Source organism: Salvelinus sp. IW2-2015, linkage group LG19, assembly GCF_002910315.2.
Source record: "Salvelinus sp. IW2-2015 linkage group LG19, ASM291031v2, whole genome shotgun sequence".
Classification (NCBI taxonomy): domain Eukaryota; kingdom Metazoa; phylum Chordata; class Actinopteri; order Salmoniformes; family Salmonidae; genus Salvelinus; species Salvelinus sp. IW2-2015.
The window spans coordinates 33,272,270-33,298,809 of record NC_036859.1 but is presented as its reverse complement, the minus strand read 5'-3'; the positions used below and the strand labels follow the sequence as shown (position 1 = coordinate 33,298,809).

The window sequence follows — 26,540 nt, the reverse complement described above, 5'->3', positions numbered from 1 at the left end:
CCAGATCAAATGTGCGATGGCTGATATACAGGTAGTCGATCATCGAGTTTACAGGCCAGATCAATGTGAGAGCCTAGTATAATACAGACCGATCAGAGAGCTTATTCGAAGTACCAGATCAATTGGAGCTGATAACAGGGCGTATCCATTATGCTGCAGCTGAATACGGCAGCTCCGTACCAGATTACAATGTGGAGCTAATCACAGGTGACGACCTAGATACAATATGTGGAGCTATATATCAGGGAGTACCCCTATCTACCAGATCATGTGAGCTATAAACAGATGGCATACCAGTACCAGATCAAGATGTGGAGCTATATACAGGATACCAGCTACCAGATCCAATGAGGAGCTATTAACAAGGGCACGTACCAGATCAATGTGGAGCTATATACAGGGATAGTACCATATCCAGATCAATGTGGAAGCTATATACAAGGAGTACCAGTACCAGATCAATGTAGGACTATATACAGGAGATCCAGATCAATGTGGAGGCTATATACAGGCCAGTACCAGATCAATGTGGAGCTATATACAGGAGCAGTACCAGTACCAGATCAATCTGAGCGAGCTATATACAGGTACTAGTCAATGAGCAATCAATCTCTAGGAGCTATATACAGGGAAGTACCAGATCAATGTGGAGCTATATACAGGAACACGTACCAGATCAATGATGGAGCTATAATACAGGGGGGAGTACCCCAGTACAGCATCAATGAAGGACTACTATACAAGGTCTCCAGTTACCTATACCAGATCAATGTGGAGCTATATCACATGCGCTCTCTCAAATACCATGAGTACCAGGATCAATGAGGAGCTACATACAGGAAGTACCCAGCACCAGTCAATGAGGAGCTAATATACAGGACCCAGGTATACCCAGAACCCCATCAATGAGGAGCTCTACCTATACAGGATAGTACCCAGCCACCAGATCACATGCGTCTCGCTATATTAACAGGAGTACCTACGGCACCAGAATCAATGAGAGAGCTATATACAGGAATATACCAGCACCAGATCGAAAATTTTTTCCAATTTTTTTTGAAAGAAAAGCTAATATACCAGGGAGTACCAGCACCAGAGTCAATGAGGAGCTATATACAGGACCCCACCCATACCAGCACCCAGATCAATTGAGGATGCTACTACTGACAGGCTTCTTCCTCTCTACCAATGAGTACCGGCACCAGATCAATGAGGAGCTATATACAGAAGTTTACCAGCCCCAGATCAATGAGGAGCTATATCACAGGGCACCCAGTACCAGTCCACCAGATCCAATGAAATGCGCTATAGCTACAGGGACAAGTAACAGTACCAGAATCAGATGAGGAGGCTATATACAGGGAGTACCAAAATCAATATCAATGTGGAGCTATATACAGGGAGTACCAGTACCAGATCAATGAGGTACGAGGTATTTGAGGTAGATATGTACATGATGGCAGAGTAAATAAGAATAGATAATAATAAGAGTMAAATAAAAACAGAGTAGCAGCAGCAAATTATGAGTGTAAAAGTGAGTGTGTAATGTGTATGTATGTGTGTTTGTGTTGTKTCGGTATGCGTGTGTGTGTGCATATGTAGCGTATGTGAATGTGTTGGGGTTTTGTGTGGGAGTGTCAGAAGTCGGCCCGTTGACACTGACTGAGGTTCCTCATCTTCACCAGTAGAGGGCGTCTCCTCTCACACCTACAGTACTAGCGCAGGTCCAGTACAGATCTGTCTCAAGAATTGACACCGGATGGAAAAAAGTCACGAGGATTGTCGACTATACAATATGATATGACGACGACATAGGTATCCAAACGTGGTTCTGGGAARCTGCAGGATGTCAGGTTTTTGTTCAGCCCAGCTTTGGCACACTTGATACAGACTCATGATGGTTGTCGGAGCAGATTATCACATTCTAAGGAAAAACAATTGCAATGTTCTGGAATTATCTGGGACTACTGTGCTTATATAATTTCTGCACTATTTTGTGACTAAATCATGCATGTGTCTAAATCATGTGGATGATATGTGCTTTTGTAACTCAAATCATCCATAATAATGAATGATTTTATAGCACAAACAGAAATAATCAATGGGTACATTGTATTAAGCACAGCACATAAAWTCAAGGGGGAAACCCGCACACGAGCAAGGAAGAGAAAGAACACAAAACGCACAAAGCAATCAATATTCATGCTGTCATTTCAGATTTACCTCAAAATGCACAMAATGTTCCTTCTGGGGATTCCTGATCTATAGGGAGCATAGAAAAGAACATCACTAAACGTCCCATATCATATTAATTTCCCATTTTTCATTATATTCAGTGCTGGAAATAAGGAGGAACTCGGGGGAACTGAGTTCCAACAGTGAAATAACTATTGGCCTGTAAAAATGTTATTTTCAAGGTGAATTCAAGGATTTTACATTGACGGTTTCCCAAAGTCACATTTTCACCCCAAAAAATCACCATAATGGTGTGAATATTGTAAAGTGGTTGTAAAGTGGTTGTTCCACTGGATATCATAAGGTGAATGCACCAATTTGTAAGTCGCTCTGGATAAGAGCGTCTGCTAAATGACTTAAATGTAAATGTAATATTTCTGTATATCTGACCTGCCTCATCAGGTGACACACACAGTTGAGAGTCAGTCCATTTCTGCCTGAGATATAGCCTTGTAGAGGAGTGGCTATCGTCGTGCGTTATCTGCAGGTGTAACTCACTCCTCTCTGCTACGAGTTGTCTGGTGATGAGGAAGCTGTAGCCATCAAATAACAGACCATTTAGAATGCTTGTTTTTTTAAATGNCACCATAAAAAAGCACTTAAGAATGTACTGTATGATTTATCATTAAATTCGTTCGCACCTATGCATTCGGGATTACAAAAGCTGATGATCCATCTGAAGTACTATAGAAAAAWAWWTWTTAAATCACTAAATCTACACACMMACCCTTTAAACAAGCTTAAAAACTCTGTGAAAACCCCAGATTCAATGTTTAATTCACTCAATTGAAATGTCTAATTTGCAAATGCCAGTAGTCATAATGTAGGAACTCATTTTCTCCTCTTTCAAAAAGTATCAACCGTTACTGTCCATTCTTCACTGAAAAACAGTCAGTCATCCCTGTCCGAAATGAGAACAAACTTTAGGAATAAGTCAAATCACAAATCCAATCACAAACCATAGATATCTTACTGTGTAGTAGAATGAGAGCCATGAAAATGAGAGAGTCATAATCCAAGCTGAGACATGGCCATATAGCAGGGGTGGACAACTCCAGTCCTCGAAGGCCTGATTGGTGCCATATAGCAGGGGTGGGCAACTCCAGTCCTCAAGGCCTGATTGGTGCCATATAGCAGGGTGGGCAACTCCAGTCCTCAAAGGCCTGATTGGTGCCATATAGCAGGGGTGGGCAACTCCAGTCCTCGAAGGCCTGATTGGTGCCATATAGCAGGGGTGGGCAACTCCAGTCCTCGAAGGCCTGTTTGGTGCCATATAGCAGGGGTGGGCAACTCCAGTCCTCGAAGGCATTATTAGTGCCATATAGCAGGGGTGGCAACTCCAGTCCTCGAAGGCCTGATTGGTGCCATATAGCAGGGGTGTGCAACTCCAGTCCTCGAAGGCCTGATTGGTGCCATATAGCAGGGGTGGGCAACTCCAGTCCTCGAAGGCCTGATTGGTGCCATATAGCAGGGGTGGGCAACTCCAGTCCTTGAAGACCTGATTGGTGCCATATAGCAGGGGTGGGCAACTCCAGTCCTCGAAGGCCTGATTGGTGCCATATAGCAGGGGTGGGCAACTCCAGTCCTTGAAGGTATGATTGGTGTCATTAGCATTCTCAAATCACTGCAGCAGCCCCTGGCTTCCAAGACTCCACATGTAAGTACAGTAGTTGGACTGAAGAACAGTCCCTTTTCTCACACAGGCAGTGAATGGCCATGCTTGTGCCTGCTCCTGTTTCCACAGTGACCAGCACTACTCACAGTATCCAATCAGGAAATACCTTCCAGCCTGGAGCTACAAACATCCACTGAGCCAGTCACTTGACACAACATTACCCCCCCCCCCCTACCCTCAATGCAAAGACACTCTAGGGTATTTAAACCGCCCTATGGCTAAAGAAGGGTTCCTTACAGACAGAAAACCACAACTCACATTTGGGATTTTAAAGTTTTATGTTTGTTKCTTTTTAGTGAGAATCAACAATGTTATGGCAACCTGGTTGTCATATTGTTGCATATACAATAGATGTATGTTCTGTGACCCAAATATTCTATGCACCCTTATAACCCACCCATAACACTGTAATCAAGGGTTGTCCATGTTTTTATATTATGATGGGAGTGTACATAACGGTCATTTTCATTAATCGTATTGCCTATAGGCTCTATTGCGTCTCTATTACGGCACGATGATATCCACCAGTTCATTGTTGGGGTCAGATTTGGTTAAGCCTCCAAGTGAGTAATTATGGTGCGACAGATGGCTTCACAAACAGCCAGCCAGAGAAAATGGGGTGTGACTGTTTATGTGATGCTATATATGGAAGTGAGCAGAAGCTAAAGAAGAAGAGGTACAAGAGAGACATCTAGTGTCTTTGTCTAGCCTCTGCTCTTAGGTACTAGACCATAGAATGACTTTCAAAAGAGTAAAATAATCCATAAGTCTAATATACAGCATATAAATAATGATGTACTATGGTAATGGAATCAAAATAACAAAAAATTTAATTATTGCTGAAATAGCACACGTATTTTTAGTGCTTCATATATATGTTGTTGACAAAGGAKAAATAGGGTGTAAGAGGAAGTCATAAAATGTGATAAACCATTTACAGTAGGGCTACACCCTCAACTCAAGCACAGAGCACCACCTTTCCACGCTGCTGTATCGGTCGCTTCCACCCACTAAGATACACATCCACCACGCCCGCTCTTCACGTCAGTCCGCAACGTCAGATTGTGCGTGTTGCTCTGTATCGGTGGGCGTAGGTTTGACCGGCTTTTCAGAGGCAGACACAATGAGCCCTCGGATGATGTAAAGGATGCATGTGGGGCTGGAGGCACGGGCACGTTTTGGCAGTATAGTTTTTTGCTTTTGTTTTATATAATTTCGAGCACACATATCGACAAGACTTTGTGACGGTATAGGGATAGCTGGAAAAGGTCGGTTCAACGAGTTCGTCTGACATAACGAAGTCGAAATCTCTGGCTAGTCCCCTTCGAAAACGACACCGAAAACAAAACAAMATTTTACAAAGGACTTGCTAAAGTCAACGACATAAAACAAGAATGTCGATGGTTGCGTATTCGGATTACTTAGCCGCCGAATGTCTGATGTCGATCTCTAGCGGTCCCGTCCTACACCGACCCACCCCGGTTGTCCCCGCCGCCCAGCCCCCTCCCCAGGCCGTTCATCCTGGGGAGCCCGAAGGGTCGAACGAAGACAGGGAGGTGCGCGAGACGCTGAGACTCGAAGGGGCCAACATGATGACGGTGGCCGGGATCCTCACGGACCTCCACGGCAAATTCCGGTCCATGTCGGCCTACTCGGAGAGCAGCAACTCCTCATGTGGGGAGAGCGGCTACACCACGTTGTCTGACTCAACTACCCCWACCATGACCCCCTCTGCTACTCCAATTCCTGGACAGTACAATGCTACTCAACWGCAGTGGGGAGGAGGGGCGCCTCGGTCCCCAGTAAAGCGACATCAGTGCATTTACGACGGCTGTGACCGAGTTTATGGAAAATCATCTCATCTGAAAGCCCATATCAGAACCCATACAGGTACAATTATATAGCTGTCTGTTATATAGTTTAAACTGTAAAAAAAATTATTGGGAATTAGCTATAGTCTCCACAAATGTAATTTTATTATGCAATTTGATTCAGAACTTCAAGTTTGTCCATTCTATCTAAGCACTCCCCCCTTTGTGAGTCACTCCGATCTACAATTATCATATTTCTGTCCGAAGAAAAGTGTTTTTCTACATAGGGCTACACTGTCGATTGGGTGGGCGAGACGAGTCGTTTACCCGCGAGTTAGTAACGTTACAATACTCCCAGAACAAAAGGGAAAAACTCAAATAGAGGGCTCATAACAAAGAAGTAATCGAACAAAAGAATGGGKCTGGACGAAAAAAAGACTAGTGACGAACATGCTACAACTAGGTTGGATTTGCATACGWAGTGAGTTCGAGATTAAATGTAACATTCGGGGCGTTTGCGCAGGTTCGGTGGCTCTTTCAACTCAAACAGCCAAATCTTTTAATCCCACCTCGCATCAATGTGGCCATCGTGTAACAGTCACGTCTTTTTCGAAAACATATTTCTTGAAATCAGCCATTGCTGTCATAGTTTTCCCAGTCAAAATGGTATGTTTAGCGCTGTAACTTTGTATACATGCATCAGGTGTCCATTGCCCAGGTGTCCGCACAGTCCTGGGGGGCGGGGGGGGGTGTTCAGGGTCAATGATGGATTAGAACAGGAACGCGTGCTGAATAGAACAAATCGTTAGGGAACGCCCACAAAACGGGAGTGAGTGGATCATGGCTAGAAGGGTTTCGTCAAAAAACGTCATAGTCCCGTTCACTACGACGAGAGTTTGCGTTTTTACACAGCGTTGAGTTCTACAGCAGACTGAATTTGATTTGATTTCCACTGAATCACTTGCTAGCTAAAATCGGTATCCCTTCTAGCCATGACCAGTGAGTGGGAGTGTGGAGTGTTGCAAAACGCAGATCCGCTTTGCGGTCTTGATAATAGCTCCTGGCACCCCTTTCGTCTGTCCTGGGTTGACTCCTATTAGCAATGTTACTCTATTGTATTAGGGCCACAAAATAGGCGTAGGAGGCTGCACATTGTGGATACCTTCATGCATTAAAGTCTAGTCAACATAAAGGTTGTACTCAACGGTGGAAACTCCTTTATTCACCAAAAATGATATAATGACCATCACATCGACGTAAACTTGTAGTCATGCGACGCTATGTTGTGTGGTTGTCCCACTACGACACGGGAAAGCATGCCGTTTATTCGGCTACAGATTGAATGATGAACTTCACAGGGTGGTGAAAGTGCAAGGTGATGAGTTTGATGCTCCTTTCCAATAAATATCGAGGGTCTTATTCTAGTGACATGRTGRTCGATGCTAGGCTGCCGTGACATCTTGCTCTTATCCATATCATCATCTAAGTAGCCTATCCTCACTGTATATGTGAGCTGTTGGCTAGAGCACRCGTGCCAAGACCAGAGTGGGCACATTTGCTATATAACGCAACAGTTTTTGTGACAAATCCATCAGCAGAACTGAAAATGCGATTGAAACCMATTTACCYTGTATTTTTTATTTGGTGCATAGGAATTTAACCACAAGTTATTTTTATGTGCACTGCCTCATCACCCACAGACTTTTATTCGCAATAAATACGTTTGTTGGTAACGCATCTCTGGTGGGAAAATGTTTTATGCCGATTTTAGAATATTCCCATGAAAACCGTCTTGGGAGCTCTATTGATCCTTTGTAGCTCAGTAATGCACAGCGCTTGTAAAGCCAGGGTAGTGGGTTCGATTCCTGGGACCAACCATAAGTTAAATGTATGCACGCATGACTGTAAGTCGCTTTGGATAAAAGTGCCTGCTAAATGGCATATACTATTGAGGCCATCTCCATTTTGAAGTAGTCCATTTTCTTCATCTACTACTTCTGAGTTGGCAAACAAACTGAAAGGGTGCACACTGCCACCTAGAGTGTGTTGTTTGAACAGATACAAGGCCAAGGTTGTTGATTTACTGCCACCTACAGGTATGGAATGTTTCCTCACGTGCATAATTCACTGGCCGATCTCCTGGTAACCTGGATGGGATTGATTATATGTTATGTGATTCTTCCTTCAGCCATAGGAAGTCCCACCCAGTTGACTACTTGTACCCCCGTTCATTGACTCGGTACCGGTACCCCCTGTATATAGCCCCGTTATTTTATTGTGTTRTTTTTTAACTTTAGTTTCCAAAATGCTCATTAACAGCTTCTACCCTCAAGCCATAAGACTACTGAACAATTAATCAAATGGCTACCCGGACTATTTGCATTACACTGCTGCTACTCTCTGTTTATTATCTATACATAGTCACTTTACCCCTACCTACATGTACATATTACCTCAACTAACCTGTACCCGCGCACATTGACTCGGTACCGGTACACCCTGTATATAGCCTTGTTATTGTTATTTTATTGTAAATTTTTGACTTTAGTTTTAGTAAATATTTCTTTAACTCTTATTTTCTTAACTGCATTGTTGGTTAAGGGATTGTAAGTAAGCATTTCACGTTAAGGTCTACAACTGTTGTATTCGGCGCATGTGACAAATAAAATTTGATTTGATACTTCAAAATGGCGAAAGTCCTCAAATATGCGCTGCCCATGCTAAAACAGGCTTTTGGGCACTAGAGTCCTCTATCTATCTCTATGGGATGTGTTGAGTGGTGTCTTTCTAAGATGGCCACCSACACTGTATGTTGGTGTTAGTCTGCCCTATGAGTGTCAATATCTATTGCTGTCTACGTTTTGCATTCACTTTTCAAAATGTCTCTCTTCAATATGAACCATGACCAGAGTAGGTTTTTCTTTAAAATGTAGATTGATTTGGTGCATTAAATAGAGCAGAGGGGTGGATTACCTTTTTGCGTTATAAAGAAAATGGATGCTGATAATATTATACACTTTCTACTAACTTTATGGGTATACAAGGGTCTGCCAAGAGTCTAGCTTACTACCGACCGCTGCATATCTAGTGTTAGTGACTGGAACGAGCAGGGCAATATTTGCCAGTCTGACATTTGTGCCACACTCAGTATGTTCATTTGAATGTCTCTCTGTCTCCCTTYATCAGGTGAACGACCTTTTCCCTGTACCTGGCCCGACTGCCAGAAAAAATTTGCCCGTTCGGACGAGCTGGCTCGCCACACGCGCACACACACAGGCGAGAAGCGCTTCCTGTGCCCACTGTGCGACAAGCGCTTCATGCGCAGCGACCACTTGATCAAGCACGCCCGCCGCCACCCCGACTTCCAGCCGTCCATGCTGGGCCGCAAGGCCTCGTCCCCTGGGGGYCAGGGGGCGTCCAGCCCCGCCATGGGCCAGTAGAGTGCAGGGGTCAGTGGCTTCACTCCCACGTCTAGGGCTGGGGTCAGCAAGGGTCACAGGGAGTGGTCCTAACCAAAGGTCCTAACCAATCAGATCCACTAGCCAGGCCTGTCTGTCACAACTCCCCACACAACAGTATCTAGGTGGGGGCACGTTCACCACCCACCCCGACGGATGAAGACGACACCAGTCTCAACGCTCAACTAAAACTCAAAACCTTTAACTGAAAAACACTCACACATGCAGGGAATTCTCAATGTCTTCAATCCGCAGTCTCAGCACACGCATCAGCCAAATATTTTCCTTCCTTTCTCGGCTTATTTTAGAGAGATGGTGCTCCATGCTTTTTTACTGTGGCTGTTTCCTTTCTTGCTAGCGCCATTTTGTGATATTTAACTAGAGGCGTAGAGAGGCTGAGGTCAACTAAAAGTGTAGCAGCTTTGCTGATGACATGTCCTCAGTTTCTAGAGGTTGCACATTCCATGCATTTTTGTCATTGGRATTTAGTTGGCTTAGTTATAAAACATTTTTTTGTAATATCGTATTTACTGTATTATAATTTTAAATGCAGGTCAACTTAACTTTCAGTAAGGATGATGAATGGTTTAAACCGCTGAAGACTAGCTGGTTACATACCATCCTTATTAATGCTAGATCAACTTTTCTTTTTACTATCCATGAAACCTTGACGAATGATACACGTAGTATTATATCTGTTACGGATGCAAATGTATATATACCTTTAACCTTCTATTGTAGAGAATATCGTGAACAAATATTAGAGGAAGTAATACTTGTGATGAATTGTAGTCCTTATATTAGGGGTGACAGACTATACACTTGGATAGGATAGCGCTGCCTGTGAGTAAGCGTGTGTCTCTAATGACATTTTGTTATAGAAAGAGAAGACACTTTCTACTGTTTCCACTGTCTGTCCATCTAAATGGACATAATTACTTTATCTCAGTGAACAACACTTCAGGAAATTCAGAAAGCCTTAAACTATTTCATACTTATTTTTGCACCATGTTTACAGTTTGAATCATTTCTACAGGTTTACGCCAACTCGTCGGCACAATACAAATACACATATGCAATATGCCACTTTTAACCAGAGGTTGCTTTTAATGCTAGCTACTTGGTTAATTTGTGTGATAGGTATTCCCTCTGTTAATATGCTTCTACAATTGAACACTGTGGAATTTGATAAAGATACATGTGATCTCATTATACTTATTATAACCAATGGTTGGGTTAGTAAGCCACATTAGTCCAAGTGCTTTAGGAAAGTGCGATAAAGGATAGATTGGGGTTCTTATGTGTTTGTTTTTGAACTGTTTCTTTGCTGAGCATAATGATGTATGTGGCTTTTCTCAGACACTATGCTCTCAGCCTTGTTATAACTCCTTTCTTCYACAGAAAGATTGAATTGCATGACTAAGGCACCTCTCTCGTCATACAGTCCCTCCAATATATTCCTTCTCTGTCTKTACTAACAAACTGACTTTAATTGATCATTCTTGCTGCATCATTTGATCACTGTTAGTTCCATTGTAATGGGATGTACCTGTATTCAACTTTTAAGTTGAAACGCTTTTGCCATTTGTACACATTTTCACAAGTTCTTATCTTACAGCTCTTGGTAACTGCTGGCAGTTATCGAACAAAAATGAACTACTTCAAACAAAGCCACAATATGACTTAGTAAAAGTGTTTGCTATGTTTTCAAATGAATTGAAAATGTYTTCATGGATGTCATCATTTTCCAAATGTATTTGTTTAATTTTCTGACAGCAAGTCTGCCTCGCGCCAAATTTATGATTATTTCACAAAGGGTAACAATTGACCTCGCAATGCTTGTGTAATACTTGTCTTCCCTTGGAAAGTAGTTGGGACAAAAAGGGAGTCCATTAAGAAACTCTCCTTTTCTCATGAAACGCTTCTAAACGCCTTAGGTTTGAACTTCCTGTGTTCTTCAAGTGAAAACTACACTCTGCCAGGGAAACATCTCTTTAGTTGCCTTGTCTATATTCTCTTGTATGCTCCGTGTACAGAGTTWTGACTGTGCTTAGCACTTTTTCATAGTATATTACGTACCTGTGGTGTTCAATAGTGCTGATCATCAGTTTTGGCATCTCACACGTGTTCAGTATGTATCACTACCCTTCATGTTGCACAATGCTACTTAAATCAGTTTAGTTTGGACCTACTGCGTTACATTTTGTAACACTTCATTTCAGTGGTACCTACATAAGGACTTAATAACCCATTCATAACACATTCATAAGTAGTACATGAACATTGCATAAATGCTTATGTTAACAAGTTGATATTTCAGTTTTCACTATTTGCAGTTCACAAACAAACATTTATGCAATATTCATTAACTGCTTATAAATGTGTACTGTATGGRTTATGAATGGGTTATAAAGTCCTTATGTAGGTTCCCTTCAGATAAAGTTACCAATAACTCAATATACATTTTACAAACCACTAAATCTGGCTGGGGGGGGGGGGCATAAGCATATCTCAAACAATTTAATTAATCGCGCTGAACACCTTAGGGCATACTATGCTGAATTGTTTCCCTCTGTACACTAATTAAACAAATATACACAGCTGCATTGTTTGTATAGAACCAATGTTTTTAGAATTTTGTTAAGCCAAATTTTTACATCAATAACTCTTTAAGAAACCTCTTATTTGAGCTTTGGTTACGTAGATAAGAGGACCTGTGGAACTAATTGAATAAATGCTGCGACTTGTTCTTTGATATTTATACTCTCAGGTGTCTTTTAAACATTTCTTCCATATTTCCTGTGCAACACCCAAKTGTAATCATKTATTGTTGCTATTATTTTAAGGATTAATTTATTACGGTTTAYAATTTGCGTGGTTCAATTCATTTTTTCCCCATAGCTTATTATTTTGTGATATGGAACATATACTAATAATTTGGTTCCATTGTTTGCTTGATACAAAACTGCCAGTGCTTTTTAATAATAAATAAAAACCTTAAGTTTAATGTTTTGTGTGTGTTATTTTCTTGTTAACATATGACTTTAACTTGTATCTGTATATAAATGTTGATTTATACTTGACATATCCACTTTTTTGTGAATATTGTTAAGTTGAAGAGAAGGTTGTCAGTAGATGGCTTTCAAAGTAAGGACAATTTGATCARTCCCTTGAAAAGAATAGTTCACCCAAAATACAAAATGACATGTTGGTTTCCTTACCCTGTAAGCAGTCTACGGACAAGGTATGACCACAATCCTTGATTCATGATTTGGTTTGTTTACTTGACAACTGCAAWAWTTTTACAATCTGGCACCAATCCAWTGCAAGTCGAYGGTACCTGTGTAAGTACATKTTCGCGTCTCATGTCCAAATGATCTAKAAGTARCTTCATTGAGCTTTTTAGATACTTTAGGATGACTTGGACATTAAGATAGAAAAATGCTARTATCAGAACCATTGACTTGCACTTGATTTGTGCCACAGATGTAAAAGAAACAGTGGCCAGGTGAACAAAACCAAAGCATGGATTGCTGTCATACCTTGTCCGTAGACTGCTTACATGGTAAGGAATCCAATATKTAATTCTGTAATTTGGGTGAACTATCCCTATAAAATATTGAATATGTGTGTATCCCATAAACTAATATAATCAGCTGGAATGTTTGCAGACAGCTAAAAGGCATACTTCTTTAATTAAGCAATAAGATATGAGGAGGTGTGGTATATGGCCAATATACTACGGCTAAGGGCTGTTCTAATGCACGACGTATCACGGAGTGCCTGGACACAGCCCTTAGCCATGGTATAATGGCCATATATCACAAACCCCCAAGGTGCCTTATTGCTATTGTAAACTGGTTACCAACGTAATTAGAGCAGTAAAAATACATGTTTTGTCATACCCATGGTATACGGTCTGATATACCACGGCTGTCAGCCAATTAGCATTCAGGGCTCGAACCACCCAGTTTATAATCTTGATTATATAACAGATGGGTCTAATCCAGAATGCTGATTGGKTAAAACCGCATTCCAGCCGGTGTCTATTCCACAAATTACCACCGGCTAAATCTATGACATTAAAATGCCTATTTACTTTGTTCCAWCTGACTGCACAATCCACTGTCTCATCAGYCCAGCCAGGCAATTTATAACCTGATCYCCACTATAAAAAGCATCTAGACATTATCTCACATTTCTTTTAGACTAACATTTAGTTTTCAACAGCGGAGGTTTGTATAAACCTTGCTGTCTGTCTTCCCGACATTTGCAACATTGTTTCAATATTAMAATTAGATCTCCAGCTGTTCCATAGTAATGAACGTGTCGGGGTCGGGGCAAGACAGATAGGCATGTAGCGTTTCTAAACCAGTCGAAATCATGAATCAGCTGACATAATTTTGATGGATATATATAAAGTAATGTCAATTGAAAAAAGGTCAAACGAAACGAGATGCAGCTAGTTTGCAGTATTTCCAGCTTCAGTTTGAAGTGATTGTGTTAGCTGTGTTGTTGGCTAGCTCCTCTGATCAACAGTGTCCTGAAGAGAGAGCAAAATGTCATTGTGAATGCATTGTGAACGCACAATGTCAATGCCATCATTGTAAATAAGAATTTGTTCTTAACTAACTTGCCTAGTTAAATAAAGGTTGAATAAATAAATGATATGCCAGGCGAAATCGTGCCACATTAGCTCATTGTTATGCATGTATCCAAATAAAGTTCACTAGAAAACAGCTTAAACAAATGCAAATGCAGCTACTGTTATTCTGGCTGCAATGTTTGATGTGACTGTAAGTTAGCCGTAGCAAGCAAGAGATAAGAATGTTGCCAGCCAATATGGCAATGTAAGATTTKATTTATTAATCATAAGAGTAACGTGTGTGTTTATGTGACCTCAACTCATCAGAGTTCATCTCTTTGATTGCTGGCAGAGGAGGGTGGGGGCACGCCTCCTCCTTCCTTGRCGATGCCTGGGGGCATAGGCCGTCCCTGGCCGTCCTGCTTGCTGCTTCGCTGGGTGTTCTGCCGGTCCCAGTCGGTGGTTGTGGCCTCATCGTCCCAGATGGTGGAGGTCTCTGTGTCGCTGAAGTAGCCCGGCTCGCCAGTATAGTGGGTGGGGAAGAGGAGCAGTGGCTCCACAGAGAACGCCAGCAGGTCCCTCTGCTCAAACTGGGCCATGTACTCCTCCCTGAGGGCAAGGAGAGTTGAGGAGAATTAAAAAACAACAACACATGCCCTGTATGAAAACAACCCCTTCTCCTAGCTCCAAAAGGCCCATTGGAAGATCTGGCTGGAACCACCRCCATATTGTTTGCACCGTTTTAATCTCTACCTGGTCTCTTAAGATCAGCAAACACTGGGTTTGCGGGGACAAATGTCACTCAACAAGCATGTGCTTGGTGAATAAGATGCTTGCGGGAGAGAGATAGAGTGAGAATGTGGACACTGCAGTTAAAAGCCTGTCCGACCACTGGAACTCACCTTGGRTGCTTGTTGAACATGACAGGCAGGTACTCATCCACAGGTAGCATCTTGCCCAGGGCCCGGGCTCCCAGGAGCCTCTTGGCCCCCTGCAAGGAGAGGGCGTAACCCAGGGTCCAGTAGGAATAGTCAGGGTGTACCAGGTTACTGACCCCCTCCACCCAGCGCTCCGGCTGCTTCACCTGCAGCCGCTTACGCCCCACGTAGCTGAGAGAGAGAGGGAGAGGAAAGTCAACMTCTTTCTGTTCATTTTATAAAGCRTTCCTAGAAAAATAAGCCATTTTACACTATTATGCTGCATCCTAAGATCAGACACACGTTGGCATCTTGTCTGTYTGTCTGCCTGTCTATGTTCGAGTGTGTATGCAGCCATTCAGCCCTCACATCAGATCCCAGTCCAGTCCCACTCGGTCCACGTTCTCCATGATGGTCACCAGTCTGCTGCGGAAACGCGGCTCAAACCTCACRTCATCCTCCAGCACCAGCACACGCTGCAGTCCCTGTTCCACCACCTAGGGGGAGACATGCACCACAGGACAGCCACTGAGCCAGGGGTTGAATCTCCAAATACGTGATACATTAAAACAAGTGACATTGCTTTCTATCTTATATCTTTACATCTAAAGTAGTTTGAGCACTTGTTACAGATCATTATCCTTTTACTGCMGTGGGATAAATCAGGGTCACACAGAGTGATTCTTGGTGGTCTTAAACAAATCTACTTTGAAACTAAAGTATACGACAGGCACACATGGTTATGGGCTTAAAAAAGAAGACACCTGTACCATGTCAGATATAGAGTTGAAATTTATTCAGTTTTGATTTTGTATACCAATATTACACTTTGTATGACATCCACAGAAGACTTAAATGCCAACAAAACCGTTTGACATAAAAACACCGGATTTTCGGGCCAAAAAAAAGTTTGCAAGTGTATAGAATCGATTTTTTCATGTATAGACTAGATGTGTAAATATGTTCATATGTATAGACCTAGATGTGTACCTGTTTCATGTATAGACTAGATGTGTTACCTGTTCATGTATAGACTAGATGTGTACTGTTCATGTACAGACTAGATGTGTACCTGTTCAATGTATAGACTAGATGTGTACCTGTTCATGTACTAGACTGATGTGTACCTGTTTCATGTATAGACTAGATGTGTACCTGTTTCATGTATAGACTAGATGTGTACCTGTTCATGTATAGACCTAGATGTATGTTACCTGTTCACTGTAGCAACATAGATGCTTACTGTTTCATCTCATAGAACTAGTGCGTACCAAATTGTTGTCAATGCATAGACAGATGTGTACCTGTTCATGTATAGACTAGAATGTGTACCTGTTTCCATGTACTAGACTAGAATGTGTACCTGTTTCATGTATAAGACATAGATGACCTGTACCATGTCCATGTACAGACTAGACTAGTGTACCTGTTTCATGTAATAGACTAGATGCCCTGTACCATGTCTTCACTGTACAGACTAGATAGTGTAACCTGTTCCTCAGACTAGATGTGTACCCTACATAGATAGCTGTGTACCTGTTTTCATGTATAGACTTCAGTATACGTAGGACTGTAGACCTGTTCCATGTACAGACATACATGCACCCCCCCATTCCTACCTAGTTTCACTGATATAGACAACTACGATGCGCCGCCCCATCCTCACGCAGCTTTCAAATGCTCCACCTCACACCTAGATGTGTACCTGTTTCATGTATAGACTAGATGCACTGTACCACACAGATCTTCACTCTACCAGACACCCCTACGATCGCCCCATGCATACACTCTCTCACCACTCGCCGACCTCCTCACGACCCATACGATGCCCTCCGTACTCCGCTCTCCCTCTCGCCTCTACTAGAATGGCACTCCTCCACCCTCTACACTGTTTCCATGCTCCTAGAGCGACCCCTCGGCATGCTGTACCCTAGTCGTTCACTGTATAGCACCTAGATGCCCCCCTGTAACCAGTCCCTCATGTACAAGACATCAAGATGCGAACCCGTACCTGCCTCTCCCACTGTATCCACGCACCCTAAAGATGCCCCTGTACCTGTTCTCATGTCACACGACTCACACTGCCCTCTCCCACCCCCAGTCCCCCTACATGCTAACTCAATAGACCCTAGATGTGTACTAGTCCCTTTCAATGCTACCCCCGCACAGACTCCCCAGATGTGTACCTGTTCATCTGCTACACTCTGAGGCACCCAACAGCATGCCTCCCTCTTAACCAGTCTTCATGTACCTAGACCTCTAGATCGCTGCTACCCCTTTTCCACCTGCTAACCTCCAGACTAGATGCTTTACCTGTTCCAATCCTGCCAGGCACCTAGCAATCCGATGTACTCGTCTCATGCCTACTAGAACAGAAGATTCGTGCTAACCCTGTCCACCCATGTACACGACTAGATGCTACCCACCCCAACCGCCCCACACTAAGTAACCTCGCGTCCATGCTCTAGACTCCAGATGCTTGTTACCTGTCGTCCCCACCCCTCGTCTCTCACCACGACTACCGCACTCGTCGCTAAACTGTCCTTTTCACTCGTCTCATACGACTAGACTAGCCACCCTGCTCCAACACATTCTCCAGCTCACCCCCTACGCACATACCCGGCAACCTGAACCTGTCCCTCATGCTCCACTAGAACTCTAGATGACCCAACCCCCACCCCCATGTACTCCAATTTCCCAATGTACGACTACAGAATGCAACCATACCTCCTCCATGCTCGCAAGACTAACTTGTAGCTACCCCTCGCTCACCTCTCACCTCGTACTCATCAGACTCAGACTCGCCCAATCTCCAACCCCGTCTCCCATGTACAGACTAGTATGCCTACGTCCACCTGCTACCTCTCTCTATGTATAGGACAATACGATGACCCCTCCAGCCATACCCTACACTATCCACCCCCATCTGCTAATACGACTCAGACTCGCACCACCCCTATTTACCAGTCCTCTCCAACCCCCTGCTCTAAACGAACTAGATGGCTGTACCTGATTCCCAATTTACCGAAGACCATAGCACTGCTGTTACCGACTGTGATCCCACCCTCCTACTACCTACATCGACCCTTAGTAGCCTGTCCACCCACCACCCACCACCCCCCCACCCACACACCCACCCCCACCCACCCACCACCACCCCCACCACCCACCCACACCACCACCACACCACCACCACCAAACAACACACAAAAACAAACAAAAAATAAATAATAAACAAACAAATAAAACACCATCAAAAAAATAAAACTCAAAAAAAAAAAAAACAAACAAAAAAAAAACAGTCAAACAAAAAAAAAAAAGACAACCCATCCAAATGCTACAGACTAGATGTGTAACCATGTTTCATGTACTAGACAGATGAAATGTACCTGTTCCATGTACGACTAGATGTTAGCTGTTGTTCATGTATAGAACTAGATGCATGTACCTGTTCAGTAGTGACTAGATAGATGTTACCCTGTTTCATGTATAGACTAGATGTTGTACCTGTTTCATGTATAGACTAGATGATGTACCTGTTTCATTGTAAGACTAGATGTGTACCTGTTCATGTATAGACTAGATGTGTACCTGTTTCATGTATAGACTAGATGTTGTACCTGTTTCATGTATAGACTAGATGTGTACCTGTTTTCATGTATAGACTAGATGTGTACCTGTTTCATGTATAGACTAGATGTGTACCTGTTCATGTATAGACTAGATTGTGTACCTGTTTCATGTAAGACTAGATGTGTACCTGTTTCATGTATAGACTGATGATGTACCTGTTTCATTGTAGAACTAGATGTTGTACCTGTAATTCAGGTATTAGACTAGATGTGTACCTGTTTCCAGATGTTGTAGTGACTGAGGAAGCAGCCGATCTCCCCTCGCGTCAGCACACGCCCCGAATACGGGTCTTTGTACCCAGGCAACATGTCTATGCCCATCGCTTGCAGCTGGGAGGAGTTCAGGGCTCTGAAGAAAAGAGAAGAAAAGAAAAGATTAATAAAACATAATTAAATGTTCAAATCCAGCTCAGGTGCGTAGGTCTAGATTTACTACAAGTTTGCACCTGTGCAGTGTTGGCACCTGTTCTTTTTCTGATTCAATTCAGAACGGTAGAACAAAAGATCAAAGGAAAATTAACATACTGATAATACATCAACGTTTCATGTTTGAGGAATCCATGCTCACTTTATTACATACTTTATTTAACCTTTATTTAACTTGGCAAGTCAGTTAAAAACAAATTCTTATTTACGATGATGGCCTACCCCGGCCAATTGTGCGCCGCCCTATGGTACTCCCAATCACGGCCGGTTGTGATACAGCCTGGAATCGAACCAGTGTCTGTAGTGATGCCTCTAGCACTGAGATGCAGTGCCTTAGATCGCTGCGCCACTCAGGAGCCAGAGTGGAACCATAGTGGAGAGGAGTGAGGATTCAGTATGGATAGCAGGCAATGTATTTTATTTCCTTCCGAAATAACAGGTGCAGACGGTTATGTAAAGTGCTTTTGGATTGTTGTGTCGTACTTGCCATCCACCGCCTCTGTCAGTGTGATATCAATGCCCAGAACGGCAAGGGTGCTCAGCATTCGATCCCGCCGGTCAATGCGACGCTTCAGATTAATCAGAAAGATCTAGAATGAAGGCGGGGAGAACAGATCACTAAAATCCGASTGTTCCATCCATTATCACCTTTCTCATGATTTGTATGAAATAGACGTTTCTGGGATTTCTTTCAAACAATGACAGTGGATGACTAAAGATATACTGTAGATATACAGTAGTGTAGATATATAATAGTGTAGATATACTGTAAGTACATTCTCAGTACCTCATCAAATCCCATCTTTTCCAGAGGTTTAGCTGTATGGTGCATGTATTTGGACGGCTTCATGAGGTAATCGACTGAAGAAAAATACCTGTATTAGACTCTTATTACTAGATAAAAGATAAAAGCAGATCACACTGTGTTAAGACATTTGCCATCTATGATTTGTAAGGGAATTCGTCAGTCTCTCATTAATGAACAGTTTAGGGATTCTCTGAAGAGACGGGGAGAGACGGAGAAGCAAAAGAGATAACAGAAGAGTGAGAATTCTGACACGGCTGTGAAAGTGAAAGTCAAACGGCATCACAGAGACTGGTCTGTAGGAGAGGGAATAGCAGGAAAGAAAGAAAGTCAAGAGTGGAGAGATATGTTAAAATATAGCGAGGGTAGTGTGTTTATTTTTTTATTTAACTAGGCAAGTCAGTTTTCAATGACAGCCTTGTTCAGGGGCTGATTGACAGATTTGTACCTTGTCAGCTTGGGGATTTGAACTTGCAATCTTTCAGTTACTAGCCCAACGCTCTAACCACTAAGCTACCCTGCCGCCCCTGTGTGTGCATCAGAGTACTCACTCAGAGCCTCGGTCATGGTGTGGCTAAAGCTCTCCACCTCCTCCTCTAGACTTTGCTCTTGCTTCAGAGGCAGTGGCAGATACCCATAATGCTCTCTATTACATATGTACATCTGCACATCTGTATGGAGTCACAGGTTTAACATTAGACACATAAAACATAATACATATAGATAATAATTCAGTGTTTGTTTGAGCCTGCCTGGAGTGCCACATAGCCTGGCTATTCCCCTGGTTCCACTGCGCCAGACAASCTCAATCAAGCGCAACTAAAGTATTTGAAAGAAAACAATGACTATTTGAACTAAGATATGACACACATTCAATACACAGTAAGGAAACTGAGCATTTTAACACAATTCATTATGACTCTATGACTGACCTGCCCGCCGCGCAGAGAAGGCGAAGACCATGATGTCATCCAGGGGGAAGGTGTAATCGTGGTGTGGAGGGTGGAAGGCCAGCGCCCGGGTAGCGCTCCGCCTCAGGTCCACCAGGAAGGTAGAGTGCACCATGGGAACAGCGAAGCAGCCCTGGCGTTTCCAGTTCCTGATGGGGATGTACTCAGGGGTGCGTTTGTAGTAACCCTAAGAGGGCAGGGAGAGACACAGTGGATCAGAGAAACTTAAATAGAGTCCCCAGGGCCAATTCGGCCCATCGTTACATTTTCTGTGGCCCCTTGACATAAATGTATTTGATGAATAAAAAAACTTCAATAGTATGCTCTCTGGAAATGTGAATAATTTAAGTCTTCAAATACAATGGTGAGTGAACACAAAAGCAAGATGGTATAATACAATGAATTAACAAAAGAAAACACATTTAATGAGCATTAAATGTATAAATCCTCATGGGTTACAAAGATTCTTGATATCTACACTCAGTGGCCAGTTTATTAGATATACCCATCTAGTACCGGGTTGGACCCCCTCCAGAACATTCTGAATTMTTTGGGGTATGGAAACATTTCTCAATTGGTATCAAGGGACCTAACGTGTGCCAGGAAAACATTCCACACACCATTACACCACCAGCCTGTAACGTTGACACCAGGCAGGATGGGCCATGGACTCATGCTGCTTACGCTAAATCCTGACTCTGCCATCAGCATGATGCAACAGGAACCCGGATTCGTCGGACCAGGCAATGTTTTTCCACTCGTCAATTGCCCAGTGTTGGTGATCACACGTCCACTTGAGCACCTTCTTCTTGTTTTTAGCTGATAGGAGTGGAACACGGTGTGGTCGTCTGCTGCAATAGCCCATCCTTAACAAGAACCGACGAGTTGTGCGTTCTGAGATATCGTTCTGCACACCACTGTTGTACTGAGCCGTTATTTGCCTGTTTGTGGCCCGCCTGTTAGCTTGCACGATTCTTGCCGTTCTTCCACCGCTCATCAACAAGCTGTTTTCACCCACAGGACTGCCGCTGACTGGATGTTTTTTGTTTGTTTCACCATTCTCTGTGAACCCTAGACACCGTTGTGCGTGTTAACCCCAGGAGGCCGTTTCTGAGATACTGGAACCGCCTGGTACCGACGATCCTACCACGCTCAAAGTCGCTTAGGTCACTCGTTTTGCCCATTCTAACGTTCAACCAAACAGTCTCTAATAGTCTCTAAGCCTCGATGCCTTTCTGCCTGCTTTATATAGCAAGCCAAGGCCACGTGAAAGGAGCGATCCATTTTCGTGAAAGGAGGTGGTGTACCTAATAAACTGGCCTCTGAGTGTATATCTAAAAAATGACATACTCGCTAATTGAATTGACTATCAATGCCATAGAAAACTGACAAACCAGAAAAAGAAAAAAAATCGGAAAGGACAGAAGAGGCACTAAGGGAAAGTGGCTAGGGGAGTGGTGATGCGAAGATGGCAGAAGGCAAATCATCAAAGAGGAATGGCTCCATCTGTTTCCCTGCCCCTACCAAAACCCTTTTCACCATGACACTAACAGGACAGCCAGACAGACAGTGAGGCAGACAACAGACAGACAGACAGACAGACAGACAGACAGACACGACAGACAGACAGGCTTGGCCGACATACAGACAGACAAGCTTGGTAGACAGGCAGACAGACATAACAAGCTTGGCAGACGCAGAACAGCAGACAGACAGACAGCCAGCCAGCCAGCCAGCCAGACGACAGACAGACAGACAGACAGACAGACAGACAGACAGACAGACAGACAGACAGACAGACAGACAGCCAGACAGACAGACAGACAGACAGCAGCTTGGCGACATACAGACAGACAATTGGTAGACAGGCGACAGACATACAAGCTTGCAGACAGACAGACAGACAGAGCAGCAGACAGACAGACAGACAGACAGCCAGCCAGCCAGACAGACAGACAGACAGACAGACAGACAGAGCAGACAGACAGACAGACAGACAGACAGACAGACAGACAGACAGACAGACAGACAGACAGACAAGCAGACAGACAGACAAGCTTGGCATGATAGGCAGACAGACAGACAGATAGACAAGCAGACAGACAGACCAAGCTTGGCATGGTAGGCAGACGACAGACAGACAGACAGATAGACAAGCAGACAGACAGACAAGCTTGGTAGACAAGCAGACAGACAGACAACTTGGCAGAGCAGACAGACAGACCAGACAGACATACAGACAGACAAGCTTGGTGAGACAAGCAGAAGACAGACAAGCTTGGCACAGACAACAGATAGACAGCAGACAGACAGACAAGCTTGGGCATGGTAGGCACAGAACAGACAGACAGACAGACAGACAGACAGACAGACAGACAGCAGACAGACAGACAGACAGACAAGCTGCATGGTACAGACAGACAGACAGCACAGAACAGACAGACACGACAGACAGATGACAAGTGTTATGCTTCAGATTGAATAAACATTTGGATGGCAGCTAAACAGTAAAGTTGTCTTCTGAGAATGGGTCCAGTTGTGGGCCAGAAAAAGTTGGAGAAGTTGGAGAGATTGTGACAGAGATTAATGAAGGGTGTACCTGTGGGGTCACGCCACACCAGAAGTTGGAGTAGAGGACGCGGGACTCCAACATGGGCGCTACCACCGTTAAATTCTCTGCTATCATCTCAGTCAGCACCCGCCGGTTGGTCAGCAAGTTGTCAGTGTCCACAAACTGATTGAAGAAGGAATCATCTCAGTGGAAATTCTGGGTTTCTGCGGGCTGGCTCAAGTAAAGTGAGGGGAATTCACAATTGGCTATTTTTGGTACTTTTGACCAGTTACAACTTTTAAAAAATGAAGGTGTCGTTAYTGTAACAGTGAACAGTGCCTAAAACAAAACAGTTTGCCATCTCAAAATGTGATGCCTCTGCGCCTAATGACACCTACTACTGAGTGTTGTTGTCCCACTGTGTTGAGTTGTGGGTGACCTCACCAGTATGTAATCAGCCCAGAGAGCCCTAGCTGATTTGAGAGCAGCCTGTTTTAGCTTCATCACGTGGGTGAACCGAGAGTTAGGCCAGTGCTTCGGCCCCAACTCACCCACATGCGAGCTAGGGGAGAGGGGGAGATGGAAGGAGAGAAATGAGTGGAGAGGTCTTTATTCTTGACTTTTGTTGACATAGATATTGAATGACAAGAGTGCACAATATGGGTCCTTGATAGTTWTGAACACCCCAGCTTCACAGGGAAAGGTGGGTCGTCTGAGAAGAAGACATGTAAAAGTGAATGTGGAGAAAATGGAAGGATGTATTTCAGAGTGTGCTCACYTTGGTTCTTCCATGGGTGTCCACTTCACAGAATGATACTGGCTCTGCACCCCTCTGATCCACTCCTGCAGCATGGCTGTGGTGTTGTCCACACTGTGGTCTGCAGCAGCACTGGAACAAAGTGGCAAGAGCATCAGCCCACTAGTGCTACTGGCTGGATCGGATAGCTCAGTTGGTTGGAGCATAGTGCTTTCCACACCATGGTTTTAAATTTGATTCCCACATGAGCCTTGGACCGGGTTTCCCGGACACAGATTAAACCTAGATTTAAGCATGATGAACAGAGGTTCAGGACACCAGATTAAACCTAGATTTAAGCATGATGAACAGAGGTTCAGGACCCATGATCTTCCTCCAGTACAATAGCATTTGTGGTAATTGTGCCTTGTAATATTAGTGCTTCAGAAATATCAAAATCATCCCTTAAGGTAATTAGTAAAACATTCAGCATAAGACTTTCTTTTTATTCTCTCTCTCTCTCTCTCTCTCTGCCTTGCATTCACCGTGCTGTGCACACTCCACTTCACATCTCACCCTCTCTCTCTGCTCCCAGACCACTATTTACTCTTCTCACATTCATTCTCATATTCATTCTCTGAGTATTTCGGTAGAGAGGTTGAACTCAGGCCACTTAATCCACGACAACACTGGTTTTTAATAGGTTTTGCCCAATGAAAGTGCCCTCCATTCAGGATTGATATATATTTTATTCATTTATTATGGTAAAATGCAGTTATAATTAGCCTAATAGGGGGTGATACTGTAAATAATCTATCGAAATCAACCTCAGTAACGTCCTGAGTGGAACTGAGGAATTTTTCAATTCAAAACTAAAATCTGATGTCTTTACACAAAATACAATATTCCCAAAATGAAAGCATGTGTGTCTTCTGGAATTGATGGCAACAATGTGACAATACGTGACTGCTTTAGTTTACATCACTCAATGAGCTAGCCATACTCTGACTAACCATGAATATGATAAATAATTAAAAAATAATTGTATTTATTTCAAAGGGAAAATATCTAAAAGTAAGAAACAATGTGGAACAAAATATTAAATTTTGTTATTAAATTATATGTTAAAATGTTTTAAATAAAAAATATTAAATGTTTTACCAGATGGCGATACGATCCTTAGGATATTCCAGCCTGTCGATGCACCCCAAGAAGTAGGGAAGACTGTGCTCCGCATTGCGCGCAAGGATACTGAGCAATACTTTAGGCTTCAGCAACAAAGACTCGAGCAGGACAGGTTCTACGGGTTCAGTTATCAAGTCTTCTGTACAGGTGTTGTATGGGATTATCCCGGTCAAAATCAAAAAAAGCAATCCGAAACCCACAATTTCAAACGGCATTATTTCCTTAAGGGTGCTCGATCTCCCTCTGAACTACATGTACTGCAGCTGAGAATGGATGAAATGGTGCAAGTCGAGTAATGTGGCACTGATCTGGTAGGTGAGATGCAGACAGTGTGAAGACAACCGGTGAATGGCTGGTAAGCCGACTATCTATCCACCCAAATATGTTTTTATTATTTATGTTTTCTGGGGGTTTTCCTTGCGGTGTAGGACTACCAATTTAGACATCCCAGCTAAATACAAACGTTCCCACAACTTTAGAGAATGTTTCTTAAGCTTGTTCATTAGTCATTACCTAAAGTTTTCATAGGAACATTTCCAGTGATGTGCAAGGACCTTTCCAAGAGACCATTTCCTCAATGTCAAATAGAATTTACTTAGAACGTAGTTACCATGTTCTCAGAAATAAGATATTAATGTCTAGACATGTTTCATAGGAACATTGCAAGATGTTGTTCATATGTTGAAAAAGTAGGATGTTCGTTGTTATGGCCTCTGGAGTTTGTCTAGTTCCCAGCTTGTTCCTGCAATGTCCCTAAATACATTTTTACAACTTCTCCTGATGGTCCCAAAGAAACATTCTTGCGCCCCCCCCAAAAAAAACATCTCTCACATGCCCCTTGTTACTGTTGACAAGCCAATCAAGACCCCAATTGGTGAACCACTGATCCACCCAGAGCCTGTAACTTACAATTTTTCAACTTACATATTTAACACACTTTGACATACATGATTACATTGTGCATGTTCATACAGTATATTATTCCAACATGTCCTCACCTGGGTTTTGAACTCAGAACCTCTGGGTTCACAGCATTCCGATCTTCCTGCTACACCCAAAATGTCTGTGTCAGTTATCAGTTAATCTCACTATTATCTATTTGATTATTCATATACTTTTATTAGGCAATTTTTAGGGTTATCTCTAGTATCGTTTGTTATAACGTTGTTGGGGGGGGGGGTAAATTTTTAGTGTTTTTGTATACTAGTGATAGGATTTTAGGGTTTTTGTATCGTTGTCTAACGTTGGTGGGGTATTGTAATAGGGGATTTTAGGTTTTTTGTGTATCGTTGTCTAACGTTGGTGGGGTATTGTAATAGGGGATTTTAGGGTTTTTCTGTATGTTGTCTAACGTTGGTGGGGTAGTGTAATAGGGGATTTTAGGGTTTTCTCTGTATCGTTGTCTAACGTTGGTGGGGTATTGTAATAGGGGATTTTAGGGAGTTTTCTGTATAGTTTGTTATTAAAGAGAAGAGCAGGCGCGAATATTGTCAATCATAAATCAAGTTTAATAACAAGTTGCAAAAGGGAGACATCACCGGCATAGAAGCAGAGAAAATGTCTAGCAGTCCTTA

At 43.0% G+C, this 26,540-nt stretch overlaps 3 protein-coding genes across 3 annotated transcripts in view; 1 reads left to right on the top strand and 2 right to left on the bottom strand.

Moving 5' to 3' along the window:
• LOC111979369 (eukaryotic initiation factor 4A-II-like) overlaps window positions 1-26,540 on the bottom strand; it is a 336,073-nt gene that overhangs the window by 144,631 nt on the left and 164,902 nt on the right. The gene's annotated exons all lie outside the window — the stretch shown is intronic.
• Window positions 5,219-9,514, top strand: LOC111979338 (Krueppel-like factor 9). Its single transcript, XM_024009795.2, has 2 exons — window positions 5,219-5,800; window positions 8,908-9,514. Exons 1-2 carry the CDS (start codon window positions 5,305-5,307, stop codon window positions 9,159-9,161), a joined length of 750 nt encoding a protein of 249 aa, XP_023865563.1. The 5' UTR covers window positions 5,219-5,304; the 3' UTR covers window positions 9,162-9,514.
• LOC111979009 (procollagen galactosyltransferase 2) lies at window positions 13,862-25,204 on the bottom strand. The gene is made up of 12 exons (XM_024009280.3): window positions 24,943-25,204; window positions 23,824-23,934; window positions 23,490-23,607; window positions 23,094-23,228; window positions 20,477-20,681; window positions 20,096-20,215; window positions 19,527-19,600; window positions 19,223-19,329; window positions 18,530-18,662; window positions 15,051-15,178; window positions 14,667-14,873; window positions 13,862-14,373 (listed from the first exon to the last, which is right to left on the bottom strand). Exons 1-12 carry the CDS (start codon window positions 25,179-25,181, stop codon window positions 14,088-14,090), a joined length of 1,863 nt encoding a protein of 620 aa, XP_023865048.3. The 5' UTR covers window positions 25,182-25,204; the 3' UTR covers window positions 13,862-14,087.